Here is a 16,517-nt window from a genome sequence, read left to right on the forward strand (position 1 = left end):
CAGCAGCTGCATTTACTGTGATTTTGTATCCATTGCTTTCCAAAGAAGCGAGGCTAATTTAATAAATGTTTAAAGCTGCATTCCTATATTAAAATGAGTATTTGAATGTACAAGCCTCCGTAAGATATCAGTGGCTAATTAATAAGCATTGTATTTATATCACATCCACAACCAGACCATTCATGTTACCTACTTCTCTTTTGGGCACAGAACACAAAAAACGTTGTCTGTGAACAGAAACGGAGAGAAAAACATTGACAAGTTAAAGCCGTGTGTGTGTGTGTGTGTGTGTGTGTGTGTGTGTGAAACAGTCATAGAGACGCATACAACGGGACACACACACTTTAGTGACCGTCTAAACTGTAAAGTGCAGTGCGGAGTAAGGGCTTTGGAAATGCCATTTGCAGGCTAATAACATCAAGACCATAGCAGTATCACACAGCATCCACGGCTGCGTCTGTGCGTGCCTCTAGTGGCCGGAAGGTGCGACAGTCAGGTCCAAATGTTAGCAATCTTTCACTTTAATAATGCTTGGAGTCGGGGCTGGCTCACCGATGCGAAACCTCACCCGCCTGGAAACGGGACACTCCCTCAGCACTCAGCGCTGGCTTTGCCCCCCAGAGTGGCTTGACTCTGAACCTGACTCAATCAGGTGGTCCCTGTTTCCCAAGCAGACGAGCTAATTCAGCCACGGTACCTTGGGAGGCTCTTCCCTGTGCCTGAGCAAGACTGTGACAGCAGCAGGAAAGCATAGAGCGAATGAGATGGGCTCCGCAGAAAAGTGACAGTTCCCAGAGCACTACAGAGAAGCAAGCACAGGATGCCTCCGGCGTGTTTTCTGGAAATGTCTGTAGTAGGAAAAAGAAACATGAAATTGAAAAAGCAGCACCTGTCGCCTCTGTAAGGTGCCCGCCCTGATTTCCACTCCGGACTCGGGGCAGGGAGGAGTGGGGAGCAGAGGGTGACGTCTGAAAGTCTCCCCACGGGGGTGGGAGCAGCGGGTTCCCTGTTTTCCTGCTCAACCCGTCCATTCCCAGAACTGCTGTAAATGCGCGTTGCTCTGACAGGCGACACGCAGAGTGTCCACTGCGGCCGGAGGCGCGTGTCAAGCTGACGGCAGCCCCGCCGGGTCCTGGGGGAGCTCTGGCCCGAGGGGCGCCAGAAGCTGCAGGCGCGTGGCCGTGGGGCCGTGTAGGCCGCCGGGTGGGGCGCGGACCAGGGGTCCTCTGCCTGGAACGTGGCCACGTCGGAGCAGGACCCGTAGGCGAGGCTGCAGGCCGCACCGGAGGGCGTGGCGGCTCTCGGGGAGTGTGGCAGGTTGGGGGCACGTGGGGGGCCCCCCGTGGGCACGGGAAGGCAGGCTGGGGCGGCGGTGCAGGCCCCTGTGTGTGTATGTGTGTGTGTGTGTGTGTGTGTAACGTGAGCCTGGTTGGGCCCTGCCCTGTCTTTGCTCCCTTCCTGTGCCCCTGCTTGTCCTGCATCCTCTACTCGGTTCATGAAACCAGCAGAGATGCAGAGCAGCTGTCGGGATCCCTTCACCGAGCACGGACTGTGTTTGCCGGGCACCGGGGATGCAGAGGGCTCGGCCGTGCTCTGGCGACCACGTGCAGCATTACAGGGGACACGGCACAGGGCCCTCGAGGTTGGCTTGTGCTGGGATTTGAAGCGAGGGGGGAGGGGAGCTGGAAGGGCAAGGGGGCAGGGAGGGGTGGGTGTGCGGGGCCAGGAAGGCGGGTGGGCTTGGGCTTGAGGGTCCCAGCTCCGAGCTGAGGCACGTGAACAGCACCCTGAGGTTGCAAGAACTCCCGCCCGTTTGAAAGGCAGAAGGAGATCAGATCACGCTCGCACCTCGCTCACTTGCCGGGCGTTTACCGCATGCCCGCTACGTGCCGGCTCGGGAATTCATGGTCAGACAAGCAAACGTCCCCGGTCCTGTGCCCTCCAGCCTTCGGGTGGTGACCGGTGAACGAAAAACACCCTGAACAAGCCACCCAGAGACGAAGGAAGATTGCGTCCAGCGCCGGGCGAGGGGGAGGAAGGAGACTGGGCGTGCGGGTGAGTGCGGCAGGGTGTCCTCGCGGACAGGGGACAAGCCAGGGTTTGGGCTAAGACTTGGCGAGAAGCCAAACCAGGGCGGCTCTAGGTTTCACTGGACGCTGTGGAGATAAGGTGCTCTTAAAAACTCGAGTTTCCTTCAGGTATTTAGGTATGAGAGTAAAGAGTAAAATCGACTTATTGACATCGTGCCCTCTCTTCACCTGCTGTGGTGCTGGCCTGAGGTTCCGTGTGTCTCAGGTGACCTTCCAGGGCGCCGTGGACCAGCTCATTTTCATCTCGCGGCCGGAGCCTGGGGTGACGGGGCCGGTGGCCGGGCCACGGCTCTTCTTGGCCTTCGCCGTGCGTTTCGCTCTGTGCCGAGTGCTGCTTTGTGTCCCCGTGAGGAGGCCGGGACGATTCTGTGTCCTGTCCCTTGAGTCTGACTTCAGGGGTGACACACTAAGTACCTGGTGTCTTTGTCTGAGAGGCTGACGATATGGCAAATGATCACAAGAAGGAGATGTCGGTGATGCTCGGAGAGTGAAGCAGGTTTGCAGAATCGCACCCCCAGCTGCTTCCAGCAGACCCGCACCTGGGACCGTGCTCTGTCTCGAAGACCGGTTCTACCGAGACCTCGCTTCCTATACTTACTTACTGGAGCAGGACTTCGAGTTTTAGGAAAGCCCCTTGGAACAGGTAGAAAGAGTTTGCTTGGGTCTTGTATTCGGTCGTGGGGTGATTTTCACACTTGAATTTCTGCGGGAAGAAAACACGGGCGGTTTGCGCCGTGAATGTACCAATGGTGCAAGGTAGGTGTTTTAGTTTGACGTTTTCTCAGGTGCCTTAGGGAGCTCGGGAGGAACCTCTGCACAGTCCTGCCTGCATTTGCTCCGAATACCTCGGCAAAGGTAGGGCTAAGGAAAACCTCGGGATGGTTTGTGTCGTGAAGATGGTTCGTGGGACGGAGCCGGGATGGTGTGTGGGGTTAGGTCATCGTACGCTGCGATCCCCCCGTGCTTGGTCACTACTGTCTGTAGATCTTTAAAGACGTCCGAGTTTCCCTTTATCTTAACCCAAAATGAACCTGCCACATGTTTATTTATTTATTTTTATCCGAGATGCTCCGCCTTGCCCAGAAGCTCCAGCGGGAATAGTTTCGTAGTTGTTGAAACAGTGATTTTTATTAGGCTGTTAGGCGTGTCGAGAACCACACGGACCCGCTCAGACTCTCCCGTTCCCTTCCAGAGCTTTCCCTCATTTTGTCAGGTACGTGGGCACCTTCGGTTAGTAGGACAGCGCCTCCCTTTCCTGGTGAGGGAGACCAAGAGAAGTGCCCTCCCTTTCCTGGTGAGGGAGACCAAGAGAAGTGCCCGAGGCGGAGCCGTCCAGATGGTGCCAGAAGGGACGCCTCTTCCGGGTTGCTGAGCGAGGCAGTCAAGGAGCCGTGTGCTTGCTCTGACGGTTCTCACGGTGACTGGTAAGACTCGGTGCTCTGCTGTTCCCACCACACTTTGATTCTTGATTTGTACCTTAGGAGGATTCCAAAGGAAAAGAAACGCATAACTATGACAGCATTCCCCGTAAGGAACGGGATTCTGTTTTTTACGCCAGAGCGGGGAAGAAGACGACGCTGGTGGAACCCTCATTCCAAAGCGGTTCAGGTAACGTGAATTTCGTTTGGCTGCCGGCATTAAAAATATGCTACCCTTTTAAGACGGTGTTTTGTTTCGGGGCCACTTTCACCGCAAAGATACGACTTGTGACTATCTGGTTTTAACACTCGATGGGTGACTATCTGGTTTATTAATGAGACATTCAGCTCGAGGGGCCGTGGTGGTGAGAGGAGAAAAACAAAATCCCCGAGGAAGGCAGTGGGGCTCTCGGACCAGGAGGCCCTGCCAGATCAGTACGGTAATTCGGTGCCTCTGTGTACATCAGGGTGGGACGTGCTCTCCCTGAGGACCAGGCAGGCAATAAACAACCCACAGACAAGTTAGCCTTTGGAGGGAGACGTGAAACTAAAATCCGTCTGAATGGTTTAGGCTTATCTTTTGAGTCGGCGGGACATTTAAAAGATTAAACTTTGGAGCTGATTTTAAAATGAAATAATTGCTCAGCTCCTGCTTCTACTGGGCGGAGACCTGGCTGGGAGGGGCCTGACTCCTGGTTTGGAGGGGCCTGACTGGCTGGGAGGGGGCCTGAGCCTTGGCTGGGAGGGGCCTGACTGGCTGGGAGGGGCTTGACTGGCTGGGAGGGCCTGAGCCTTGTCTGGGGGGGGGGGGGGGCCTGAGCCTTGGCTGGGAGGGGCCTGACTGGCTGGGAGGGGCTTGATTGGCTGGGAGGGGCCTGAGCCTTGTCTGGGAGGGGCCTGAGCCTTGGCTGGGAGGGGCCTGACTGGCTGGGAGGGGCTTGACTGGCTGGGAGGGGCCTGAGCCTTGTCTGGGAGGGGCCTGACTGGCTGGGAGGGGCTTGATTGGCTGGGAGGGGCCTGAGCCTTGGCTGGGAGGGGCCTGACTGGCTGGGAGGGGCTTGGCTGGCTGGGAGGGGCCTGAGCCTTGGCTGGGAGGGGCCTGACTGGCTGGGAGGGGCCTGAGCCTTGTCTGGGGGGGGGCCTGAGCCTTGGCTGGGAGGGGCCTGACTGGCTGGGAGGGGCTTGACTGGCTGGGAGGGGCTTGACTGGCTGGGAGGGGGCCTGAGCCTTGTCTGGGAGGGGCCTGAGCCTTGGCTGGGAGGGGCCTGACTGGCTGGGAGGGGCTTGACTGGCTGGGAGGGGCCTGAGCCTTGGCTGGGAGGGGCCTGACTAGCTGGGAGGGGCTTGAGCCTTGGCTGGGAGGGGCCTGACTGGCTGGGCGGGGCTTGACTGGCTGGGAGGGGCCTGAGTCCCGGCTGGGAGGGGCTGAGCCCTGGCTGGGAGCCAGCCCCGTGTTCCATCAGCATGTGTCACAGGTGTTTTGACGGTGGCTGGTTACGCAGAGGATAGGATCCTGGAAAGGAGGGCTCCCCTTTGCTTCTCGGCAGCATTTGACAACTTTTGGAAGTCATTTTTCTTAGAGCCCCTCCCTCCCCTGGTGCTCCCTTCGGTTTCCTCCATTCTCTGCTCTGATTGTATCTTGGCTTCCCGGGAACCCTCTGCTTGTTTCCAGGCTACAGACTCCAAGGTCTTCCTGCCGCCTCTCTCCTGCTCCCCGCCCTCCCCCTTCGGACCTTCCCATCCCAGCTGAAGGCGTCGTCCTGCTGTGTGCCAGGCTCGGGTCTGCACGTGGGGCGCTCAGACGTCCCTCTCTAGCCACTGTTCCTGGCCGGTGGGCACGGGCCGCGCCGTGTTCTGATACAACCCGACCATGCCCAGGTTGGGCCTAACACCAGAGCCTACTGAGCCTATAGTACTGTAGGTTATACTAGAGTACTGTAGATTATACCGCAGAGCACTGGAGGTTATGCTCCGGGATGCTATAACATATCAACAGTAATAGAGAATTTAATCAGCACACGTAAAATGTCTTTCTTGGCAAAGCCTGTCCCACATGGCTTGTATCAGACCTTCCCTCCGGGAAGCCGTGTGCTGTGCTGGGGCCCAGGTTCCGGCCGTGGCCCTCCCAAGCCTGGGGCCCTGGGCAAATTCCTGATCTACCAATGGGCACAGTAGTTTTGTGGGGGGCTTGCATGAGTGCCAGTTGTCCAGCGGACAGAAGAGGGCCTGGAACACGTGAGGTCCCCGTGGATGCCACCCTCTGCCTTCTCCTCATCCCTTCTCTGGGAGCAGGGCCCCCCACAGCCCAGGACTGGGGGACGGTCCTCCTGGGGGTGAGGGCCAGGAAGGGGAGGGGGGAAGGACAGGAAGAAGTGGAATGAGCTGTGGCCCATCCCGTGTTGGGTCACTGAGCCCATCACAGCCACGGTTACACCCTCTAGGTGAAGGAAGCGGCTGCCTCCTTTTCTTTTTGCTGTCACTTTTGCTGGGGTGAGGGTAAAGTTTTCGACAACCTCGGGACTTTGTAAGCAGTAATCCACCCCATCGTAATGCCGATGGGCTGATTCTTGTCTGTCGGCTTAGCTGACTACCTCGCAGGGCACAATTTTAACACCTCGTTTGTTAGAACTCATTTCCTCCAAACCCAGACTCCTTTCGCTCATTACTTCCAAATAAGTTCTTGACGTAATTTTGAAGTAACAAAGGTACATGTGCTCAGAATATGATTCTGCTGCCCGGGGGTTGCTTTGTGTTTATTTCTCACTGAGCTAACTGGACACGCGCTGGTCGAGAGATCACCGTGTTTCATCCGCGGGACTGAGTCCCGTGGTGGGTAGGACACAGCGATGACCGTGACTTCAGGGTCTAGGAGCTTCGTGGAGACAGGGGTGTGGACCCGGGGCCCCCGGGCGGGCCGCCCCACGTGACCATGGCACGGCAGGCTCAGAGGACGCCAAGCTGTGACGTCGGTTTGGGACAGAAGCTGTGCGGTGGCCATTGGCCCAAGAACCCCACGTGTGTTTTTTTCCTCCAGAAGGTGACGTGTTTAGAGCCCAGACTCCAAGCACGGATACCCAGGAGGCGCCAGAAGTCAAAGAAGACAGCAGTCTGCAGGTGGAGGTGCCGGTGGACCAGGTGCGTAGCTGCATCACGAGACCGTGCCCCCCGCCTTCGATTCAGCTCCGTCAGCCCCTGCCGACTGCGGTCTCCTCCTCCTCCCCTCCCCCCGGCTCGCCTGGCCTCTGGAATGTTCTGTGCCCTCTCCAGTCAGCTACTGTTTATACTACATCATGTGTTTTCCTGCCCGCGCCTCTCCCTGGAGGGTTCTTCTGCTATGGGGACCCTTCTGAGCGCTTGTCACAGTTTGTGACCGCAGAGTTAGCTTTGTTGTTACTGGATGAGGCAGGGGACGGCCTGCTGTGCTCACGGGCACAGTTTCTCGTGGGGAGGGGGCCCTTGATAACCACTGGGGGATGACAGGGTGATGGAACGAGAGGCGTACGGGGTCGTGTGATTGGGAATCACAGGTCATCGACTTTCTAGCTTTCTGACCTCAGACCCCCGACTCCTTATCCACGTGGAGGCGGTGGGGGGTGGGGGGGAGGGACGTGTGAGTGCCTGGTACAGGGCCTGATGCACGCTGGGCCCCTCTCTCTGCTTCCTTCCTTGGGGCTCACGGAGGCGTGACACGGAGAGTGAGGAAGGCCCGGGGGGGGGGGGGAAGGGAAGTGGGGAAGGCGTGGGGAGTGAGCCTCGGCCTGCACAGGAGCAAACGCGCGGCGGCCTGGTCCCCCCTGCTTCCCGCCCAGCTCGGCCCCACGCCCCTGGGAGTGCACGTCACGTCTGCACGGGTCTGTGGCCCCAAGCCCTGCTCCCGCCCAGGGCGGGCGGGCCGGGTGGGCTCTAAAATGCACAGCTTTGTCCGCAGTATGTGCCTGAGAGCACGTAAGCACATTTCTCATCCTCAGTCTTTGAGAAAACAGCGTATCTTCCGCAGAAGGTCCATGTCCGCATCCGAGGGCCATCTTTGTCCTTCTGGAACAGACGCGGCCCCAGCCCTGTGCTTACGGTCACAGAGGACCCGGCCGGGGCGACAGTGACCTCCTGGCTCCTCTTTTGAAAATCAGTCACTCTTAATTGTCTCCCTTTATTATTAACCTCTGATATTTTTCTTTCCGGTGACACGTTCACAAACTTTACAGGCCGCGTCAAGTCTCTAGCACTTCCTCTGGAATGTTCTGTGCCCTCTCCAGTCAGCTACTGTTTCCACCCCATTGAGCACGTTCCCCACGTGTCCCGTTGTAGTTTCTAAATCGCGAGTAATGTTCTTTATTCCTTTCTTCGACGTGACAAACAGTGACCAAAAGATTTCGTTTTCTCATAAAATCCCGACTAGCGGGCTAAGTATTTCTACTGCACCTTTAAGGAATTTCTGTAGTAAATAAATTAAGACATTTTAGGCAGTCCCTTTCATACCAGAATTAGCACCCCCCCACCCCCTTCCAACGTTGATTATTTTCCTCGGTAAGTTACTGTTCTGGGCTGTGGACTCAGCGTCTGATGCAAGTTTTGAACACAAGCGAACCCCTGGTGTCACGAATACTATGTGCATCACCGTGATCGATACACGCACTGCTGAGTTCCCGTTGCTGGTACCGTATTTGATTTCCGCTGTATCCGTGGCCGTGTGGTGACTTGGGTTCCCCAGAGGGGTGTGTGTAGGGGGAGGAGAGACGGGCAGACCGCAGGTGCTTGTCCGTGGAGGGGAGTGGCGGGGGTGAGGGAGGCGCTCGGAGAGAGGAGGCTGGCCCCACAGCGGGGGAGCCCAGGGCGGTCAGAGAGGATGGCTGTTGTACTGCTCTCTTTCTCTTTTAAATGTTTACTCATTTTGAGAGAGAGAGAGAGAGAGCACACGCGTGCAACCAGGGGAGGGGCAGAGAGAGGATCTCAGGCAAGCTCCACGCCTAGCGCGGAGCCCGAGGTGGGTCTCAGTCCCAGGGCTGTGAGATCCTGACCTGAGCTGATACCAAGAGTCAGATGCTCGGCCGACTGAGCCAGCCAGGCGCCCCCATATGTGTTGCTTTCTAACTTGCCTCTCCACACCAGGGAGGGCCGATGCCTCCGTGGACCGGGGCTCCCTAGCTGTCAGGAGATGATATTAAAGCAACTTCTGTGCCTTTGAGGGATAAGGGGACAGGGGACTCCCAGCTCTGGCGGCATCGATGGACATAAAGACGGGGGAGTGGGGGCCACGTCAGTAGTGTGTGTGGTGTGTGGACGGGTGGGGCCAGAGGGGAGGGCCTGGAGGGGCTGCTTGAGGGGGGGGCCTTCTCACCGCCCATTTCCTCACACCCAGCAGGTGTTTATAAGTCCCACTGAAGAGATACGAGAAAATCCCAAGCGATGGCACAGTGGGTGAGGGGCACCGCAGGTTGGAGTGAAGCGGCTTCACTAGGCAGACCGGGTCCCCAGCTGAGCTCTGCGTCTTTGAAAACAAGGTCCCTGTGGTCAGTAGGTTTGGGAAGCACCGCCCTTCCCATCCCACCCCGGGGGACCCACATCCGGTGCTTCAGAGAGGCCCTAAACTTAAGATCCTGTGTAAGCTTTTAGTTAACTCCAATCTCCTTCCCCAGGAATGGCTTTCCTTCTAGGGTCCCCAGGAGACAAGGCACAGGCCCTGCCAGTGTGCGGTATCCAAGGACTTTTTCCTGCCCTGGGGAGGGAGGAAGGTGGTCTTGTGGAGCGGGGAAGCAGGAAGTGGTTTGGCAGGTCCCCTGGGTGGGGTCCTCGCTGCAGTTTTTGGCTCTTACAATCTGTGCAAAAATGGCATCCAGATACTAAGACACTGATGATTTAACGATGTTGCATTCTGATTAAAGGTACACGTGTTTCACAAAAGCGATGTCTTCTGCCAGATTTAAGGTGACGTTTCTTTTTATAAACACTTAAAAAAGCCGGAAAAGTGCCTAGAGTTGCAGACTCTGTTTAGCCTCCAAGCCTCTGAGCTATGATTGTTTGCGGGGTCGAAGGGGGGATAATTCAGCGTTTCTGACCAACTCTCCTCCGGTGCAGAGACCCCGGCAGGTGCTAGGCACGTCCGGTCGGTGCTCGGAAGGGCGGGCCTCCTGAGATCACAGAGGCCTGGGGCCGGGTCCCACGGCTGCTGAGATGCGGTTCCTTCAGAGTCCCCAGGCTCAGTACAAGAGGAGCATGTCCTGGCTCAGATTCCCGTGCAAGCAGAGCAAGGCCGCCGAACTTTAATTCATTCCACTCCCCAGAAAGCGCTAAGAACGAGACACTAAAGAAGGCGAAACCAAAACAATTTGGAGTCACGAGGAGGAGGCCAGACTGTCTGTGGAATCTGCGGATTGTTTAGTTAGAAAAAACAGCGGAGCTTTAAGGCGTTGGCACCTCTAGGTGCGGGGAGGAACTCGGACTATGCTCACGACGGGCGTTCGGGTGCGCGCGTTAACGAATGAGTTGAAAAGCGTCGTTAGTGCTCTGTTGGAGGCTTCTAGCTGTAAAGAGCAGCGAACCTGCAGAGAAGTGGCTTAAACCCGAGGAGCACTTATGGGCCCACGTGACTTAGCCTGGAGGCCTCCCGTGTGACGGGCCCAGGTGACAGAAGCCTGGAGGCCTCCCGTGTGACGGGCCGGCCGAAGCTGGCGGCTCAGAGGCCCAGTGGTGTCACTGGCGGGCTGGTTCTGGGCACCGCTGTGCCCAGCCTCCCTCTGCACGTTGAGTGTTGGCCTCGGCTTTGTTTCCCCACAGACTCCGGACGTTCGCCTCCAGCCTGGGCGCCGCGCTGAGACGCGTGGGCGCCGCGCTGAGACGCGTGGACACGCACTGAGACACGTGGAGCAGAAGGATGGAGAGGCCGTTTCCTTCCCTGTGCCCTTCCCCTCTGGAAACGCGCCGCCTGTGTCTGTCTGCCAAGTCCCCGTCAGCAGCTGGGGGCAGGCGAGGGGGCTTGGGTGGTGGGGACTAATCTGGTTCTGGAGTCTGGGGAGGGCCCAGGCTCTTCTGGATGGTAGGGTTGCTGCCCGGGACTGGGCTCTCCTTTTAGCAAAGGGGACGAGATGAGGGGTGGCTGGGGGCAGGTGGCCCCGGGGTCCACGCGAATCTGTGGTCTTCGCGGTGGACGTGGCTGTCCTCCCGCTTTCTCCTGGGCTCGCTCCTGTCTCCTCAGAGCCCCTCGAGACTCTCGTGGCGTCAGTTATCGAATCCCCCTCTCCGCTCTCGTGGGTCCTCCTGGCTGGACGGTACGCGGGCCGGAAGCCAGCTGGGCCTGAGTGGAACGCTCCCTCCCGTGGCCTCCCTCTTTTTTGTAAGACTTTATTTTTAAGCAATCTCTTTGCCCAGTGTGGGGCTCGAGCTCACGACCCCGAGGTCAAGAGTCGCACGCTTCTCTGATGAGCCTGCGAGGCGCCTCTTAGTCTTCTTTGCAGACTCCGTGTTCTCAGCCTGGCGCTTAAGGTCAGAGGTCAGCATGGGTCAGGTCGGGCAGCTCTTCTTCTCCCTCCAGACTTTTCCCCAGACAGAGCTCTCCGCCACCGGGACGCCAGCTCTCTCCTGGGCTGCAGACGCACACTCACATCTACAGACGCACACACATCCAGAGACACACACATCTACTCACTTGCACACCCAGACACACGCACACACATGTGCGCACACACACCTACATATGACACACACTCAGACACTCAGATATGTGCACACACACACATGCACACACATACACGTACATGTACACACATACCTCTACATTTACACGCACATCCAGAGACACACGCACCTACTCACTTGCACACCCAGACACATGCACACACACATGTGTGCACACACGCATCTATATATGCACACACACTCAGACACTCAGATACATGCACGCACACACATACACACATGCACACACATACACGTACATGTACACACATACCTCTACATTTACACGCACATCCAGAGACACATGCACCTACTCACTTGCACACCCAGACACATGCACACACACATGTGTGCACACACGCATCTACATATGCACACACACTCAGACACTCAGATACATGCACACACACACACACACACATACACGTACATGTACACATATACCTCCGCATTTACACACACGTCCAGACACACACACGCCAATATACCTCCACGCCTCCACATACACACATGCACACACATCTCCACATACACACATCCAGACATACATACACACACAAATATACATCCACACATACAAACATGTGTCTGTACACACACACACATCCAGACACACACACACTATGAGTTGACATCATGCATTAGATGTTCTGAGATGCCGAACATATGTGTTCTTCCACACATCCCCAAACCACGGAGACCATGGACGTATGACACCTGTTCATCCAGTGGACAGAAAGAAACTCAGAGATATTTCCAAGAGCCACCTTTTCCCACTCTTCCATATCCAGACCATCTCAACGGCTGCAAGCTTTACCTCCTAATAACATGTCCGGAAGCGACCCACTCTGTCCGTCTACACCACCGTCCGGCTGGCCTCAACTACTGCCGTCCCCTGGCTGCACTACTGTGATCACAGCACGGTTCCCTTTGCCTGGGATAGTCTTCCTTTGCCTTCATGTATGAACGTGTCTCATCTCTCATAGTTCAGGTTGTACCGAGGGAGCATTCGGCGGTCTCCCATGTATGTTAACCCGCGTCGTGTCCTATTTAACTCCATGTGTCTCTCTTACAGAGCGTATCACTGTTGTGGTTTTGTACTTAATTGTGTGACTCGATTAACATTTGCTTCCCCCCATGACGAAGCTTCTCGGGGGCCACACTGGTTTGCATTCGCTGTCCCTATTGTATCTCAGCATCGTGGGACCCAGGCATTCCGTGTGTACTGCTGAGTAAATGAAGCAATGGTTGACATCACTGATGCTTTGAAAGAATGTGCTTTTCATGTTTATTTTTTGTGTGATTGGAGCAGTCCCCGCAGAATCTTATTCATCGTGATTACTTTCCCACGTGGACTGTAGGAAGAGAGCCCTCATACAGTGTTTGAGTTTTCAGAACGTTTGGATAATGGAGGTCGGGCTAGCGGCAACGGCCGTGGGGCAGCCGCCCACACATCTACACAGCCACGGACTCCGGTCTTGCTCCTTCGAGGATCCGCTGGCGGGGGCTGGTGGGTCCTTAGGGCTCATCATGACCACCAGCTGTGGTCACCTGGTGAGAAGCTACTTCTCCACCCACCTTATTTAACTCAGGTGTGGCTTTGCGACCTGCCTTCACTGCAGATGGGTGAGCGGACTTAACGAGCCACACTTCCTGGCAGAGACGTAATGTGTAAACTCCACACCGCCTGTCTTCCTCTGTAATCATGGAAACGTGAGGAGTAGGTGTCCCCGTCGGTCGGGCATCCTGGGTGACCGTGATGAGCAGCAGACCCCCTGGCCAGCCCGCAGTGGACATGAGGCACGTGCACTTGGCGTGATGGTCGCTACAGTCTCACCCGCCTACTCCGACTGGTATAGGCATATAACGGAAGTAGCCCCTGGGGGGCCCTTTCTTTCTGTGCCACAGAACCACATGGTTTTCCCCGAGTCGAGAGGTTCCAGGGTGCCAGTTAAAGACAGCTCACTGCCTCTTGCAAACAAGTCACAAAAACTGGGAAGTAATACACAAGGGTGTGAGCACACACCGCTGGGTGAGGAGCTGTGGCGGTGTCTTGAACACAGGGAATGAGGGCGGCGGTTGTGGTCCTCAGGGGCACACAGAGGCTCACACAGGCATTTACTACCTGCTGACCAGTGGCATCAGGAGGGTAATCCACTCCTTTTATTATTATTTTAATATTTATTTAGTTGCGAGAGAGAGAGCGAGCGAGCAGGGGAGGGGCAGAGAGGGAGGGGCAGAGAGGGAGGGAGACCCAGAATCCGAAGCAGGCTCCAGGTTCCGAGCTGTCAGCACAGAGCCCAACGCAGGGCTCGAACCCACGAACCACGAGATCACAACCTGAGCTGAAGTCGGACGCTCAACCGACTGAGCCGCCCAGGTGCCCGCGTTCCGCTCCTTTTCACACAAGAGGGTTTCAGGTGTTTCTCCTCAGAGATTGGAGCAACAGGTAAAAAATACAGGGCAGACACAGAGTGGGGTTTGAAGTAACCACTGTGGAAAAACCGGCCGCATTTTCAGCTCTGTCCACAGAAGTGGTTCACAGAGTTGCTCTGTTTCACTGCCCTTTGCTCCTTTCACGGGGCTTGACGGAGGCTGACCGCCACTGAACCTGACACGGGCTCTGTTTTCCCTCCAGACGCCGGCTGAGATAGTCACGGAAGACGACGAGATACACGATAACCCCTCTGATTTCGAAAGCATCGAGGTGAGCTGATTCTATTTTTATTTTGCATGGAATGGCCTGGGTCCACGGACCCCCTTCTCCTTTTAACGTGCTGGGCGGAGCTCACGTTTGGTGCAGAAAGAACCGTAGAGCCCAGTTGGTTCCAGGATACAAATCGGCGTGGAGTTAGACACATAGCATGTTTTCCAGCCGGGCTGTACCTTCGATCAGGTCTCTTGGGGGCCAGAAATTACGTGAGTAATTTTAATGGCTTTTCTGCTCGCCCTGGTTACCTTTACTGTGCTTCGGGTCGCAGACTGAAAAACCGTTTTCCCAACAAATTTCAAGATACATATTTAGAGGGCGGAATCAGGAGGCGGATAGCAGCAGGTGTGTGGGTGTGTAGGTGTCAGTGGACAACACGGACATTGTGCTTTGTGAGTCGTTGGTGTTGCGTAAATAGCTCGTCTTGTTGGGGAAGCAGGGGCGCGGGCAGCTTACACTCCATAGGTGGCAGCATGAGCTTGCCCAGGAAAATTCTGGCTGCGTGGCTTCCGTGTCTGCTCTTTCCTCCACCAGCTGCTGGAGGGGTACCATCGATGCGGGAAGCACGTTCCCGTGGTGACTCGTCTGTGAGATTATGTGACTCGTCTACAGGAAACGTGTGTCGGGCAAACAAAATTTCCTTTTATCTTAATTTTTTAATTGAAGAATATATGGCAGGTAAAGCTAATTAACACACCCACCACCACAGAGAGTTACCATTTCCTTCCTTCCTCCCTTCCTCCCTCCTTCTCTTTCTTTCTTTCTTTCTTTCTTTCTCTCTCTCTCTCTCTTTTTCTTTCGTGGTGAGAACATGTAAGGCAAAATTTACTTTAAATACACAATTCATGTAGGTAAGAAATATATTTTTGGGAATTTGTTGTCAAAATTCTATCTCTAGATTTTTTTTTTTTCTTCAAGCTGGTTTCTTGTTTTAAAGTTTTTGGCCCCAGGCAGGAGTTTGCATAATAAGTCTGGGGTGTCAAGTCTGAGTCTATTCTGCTGCCGAAGCTTCCAGAACTGTAAATAAACTTGAGGATGCAACGGCCTGGTGAGCCATCCCTTTCCACTCTTAAATGTGCCCGGCGGCCTCCTGGCTCCCACGTTTAAGGACAAGGGGAAGTGACCCTGGGGGCCACTGGGAGGGGGCTGGAGCTACTGGGAGTTGTCTCCTGGCTCTTGCCTGGAAAGGGCATTCGTGGAAAAGGAAGTCTGGGGTTTTCAACATCAGTGGAATTTATGATCTAAAACAGACAGCCAAAGGGAACACTCTTTCAAGCAATTTACTTTTTCTTCCTTACGTTCTTAAATATTTTTGATTTGGAGGCGGTTTTCAGTGAAAGTGTGTAGTCTGTGTCTAGATGAATCAGGAAGACTGAATGAGGAGGAAAGAGAATATTTCATTGCTTTGGTGACAAGAGTGTAAGACTGTCTGAGAGTGGGCGCAATGTCTGTCCCCGAGCGTTAGGTGAAGGGTCACGCGGATCACCTGCTTGCACTGGGGCAGTAGTGGAGAGCGGTGCTAATGTTTCAGTTATGGAATAACCGAATGCCATATGTTAATAGAAAGAGGACACAGGCATCGCGGTGACACTGAGTTTGTGCTAGAACTTGAACGCCTGTGTGGACCAGCCACTGACCTTGGTCAGCCACACCTTGTTGACTCGTCATGTAGATCTCCTTTGGCCTCTGGGAGTGTTTCGTGTGCATTAGTAACTTGACATCAGTCAGTAGATTTAATTTCTTAGAGTGAATCAAAGTGTCTTTCTTTTTTTAAAAATTTTTTTAAAGTTTTTTTATTTTTGAGAGAGAGAGAGAGACAGAGCGTGAGCAGGGGAGGGGCAGAGAGAGAGGGAGACACAGAATCCGAAGCAGGCTCCAGGCTCCGAGCTGTCAGCACAGAGCCCGACGTGGAGCTCAAACCCACAGACTGCGGGATCATGACCTGAGTGAAGTCAGACACTTAACTGACTGAGCCACCCAGGTGCCCTGAAATTGATTACTATATTTTTTTAATAATAGGAAAAAGAAGATGAAGGGTCTTATGAAGATAATGGAAGAAAGGTTTGTATCCACAAATTCAGTACTTTTTGTGTTTTGTATTCCGAGGACAGACCTAACAAGATAATTAGTAGATTCCCAAATGTTGCAGGGTGCTTTTTAAGGAATAGAACTTCTATGCCGCTGTCCTACACCGTAGCTCTGTTTCCACAGATAGAGAGCAAACTCAGGAAACGAGAGGTCATTAAGGCATTTCAGAGAGTGGGACAGAGCCGCCCTGATGGCAGATGGGAGACAGGAGAGTGAAGACTCCTTCGTGGAAGGGGAAAAAAGAATCAGGCATTAGGGAACACCCTCGATACCCTCGTAAGTCAGCCGCGAGCAGGCACCTGCTGACCCTCACCTGGGCTTTCTGGGGAGCTCTAAAACCTGCACCTTCAGGCCATGACCTGGCCACGAGGCCAAGGACAAATGTGTCAACACGTGAGGGCACAGGAGGACGGGCTCCCCGTAGCCATGAGATTTAGAGCCGCCTGCCTGGACAGCTGGCCCCACGCGGCAGGCAGGGACACATCCATGTCTAACGTCCTGCCCTCCCTGCCGTGGCTCCGGCCTTCGCACAATCAAGGTCTC

General features: G+C 55.2%; 1 protein-coding gene across 7 annotated transcripts in view; it reads left to right on the forward strand.

The window, feature by feature from the left end:
* Positions 1-16,517, forward strand: part of DCDC2C (doublecortin domain containing 2C) — a 110,663-nt gene that overhangs the window by 36,952 nt on the left and 57,194 nt on the right. For 4 of the 7 annotated variants that reach the window (XR_014137382.1, XR_014137380.1, XM_081795150.1 and 1 more), the window contains 4 exons: positions 3,572-3,698; positions 6,543-6,643; positions 13,815-13,883; positions 15,906-15,947. Coding sequence is in view for 3 of the 7 variants with exons in the window: in XM_081795150.1 (XP_081651276.1) it covers positions 3,572-3,698; positions 6,543-6,643; positions 13,815-13,883; positions 15,906-15,947 (339 nt within the window). In the remaining 4 variants the exon portion in view is untranslated. Of the gene's footprint in view, positions 1-3,571; positions 3,699-6,542; positions 6,644-13,814; positions 13,884-15,905; positions 15,948-16,097; positions 16,468-16,517 lie in introns of those variants that run through there. The other 3 variants (XM_078445050.2, XR_014137381.1, XR_014137383.1) reach the window with 3 other exon arrangements.

The sequence above is a fragment of the Panthera onca genome, chromosome A3, assembly GCF_046562875.1.
Source record: "Panthera onca isolate mPanOnc1 chromosome A3, mPanOnc1 haplotype 2, whole genome shotgun sequence".
NCBI lineage: Eukaryota > Metazoa > Chordata > Mammalia > Carnivora > Felidae > Panthera > Panthera onca.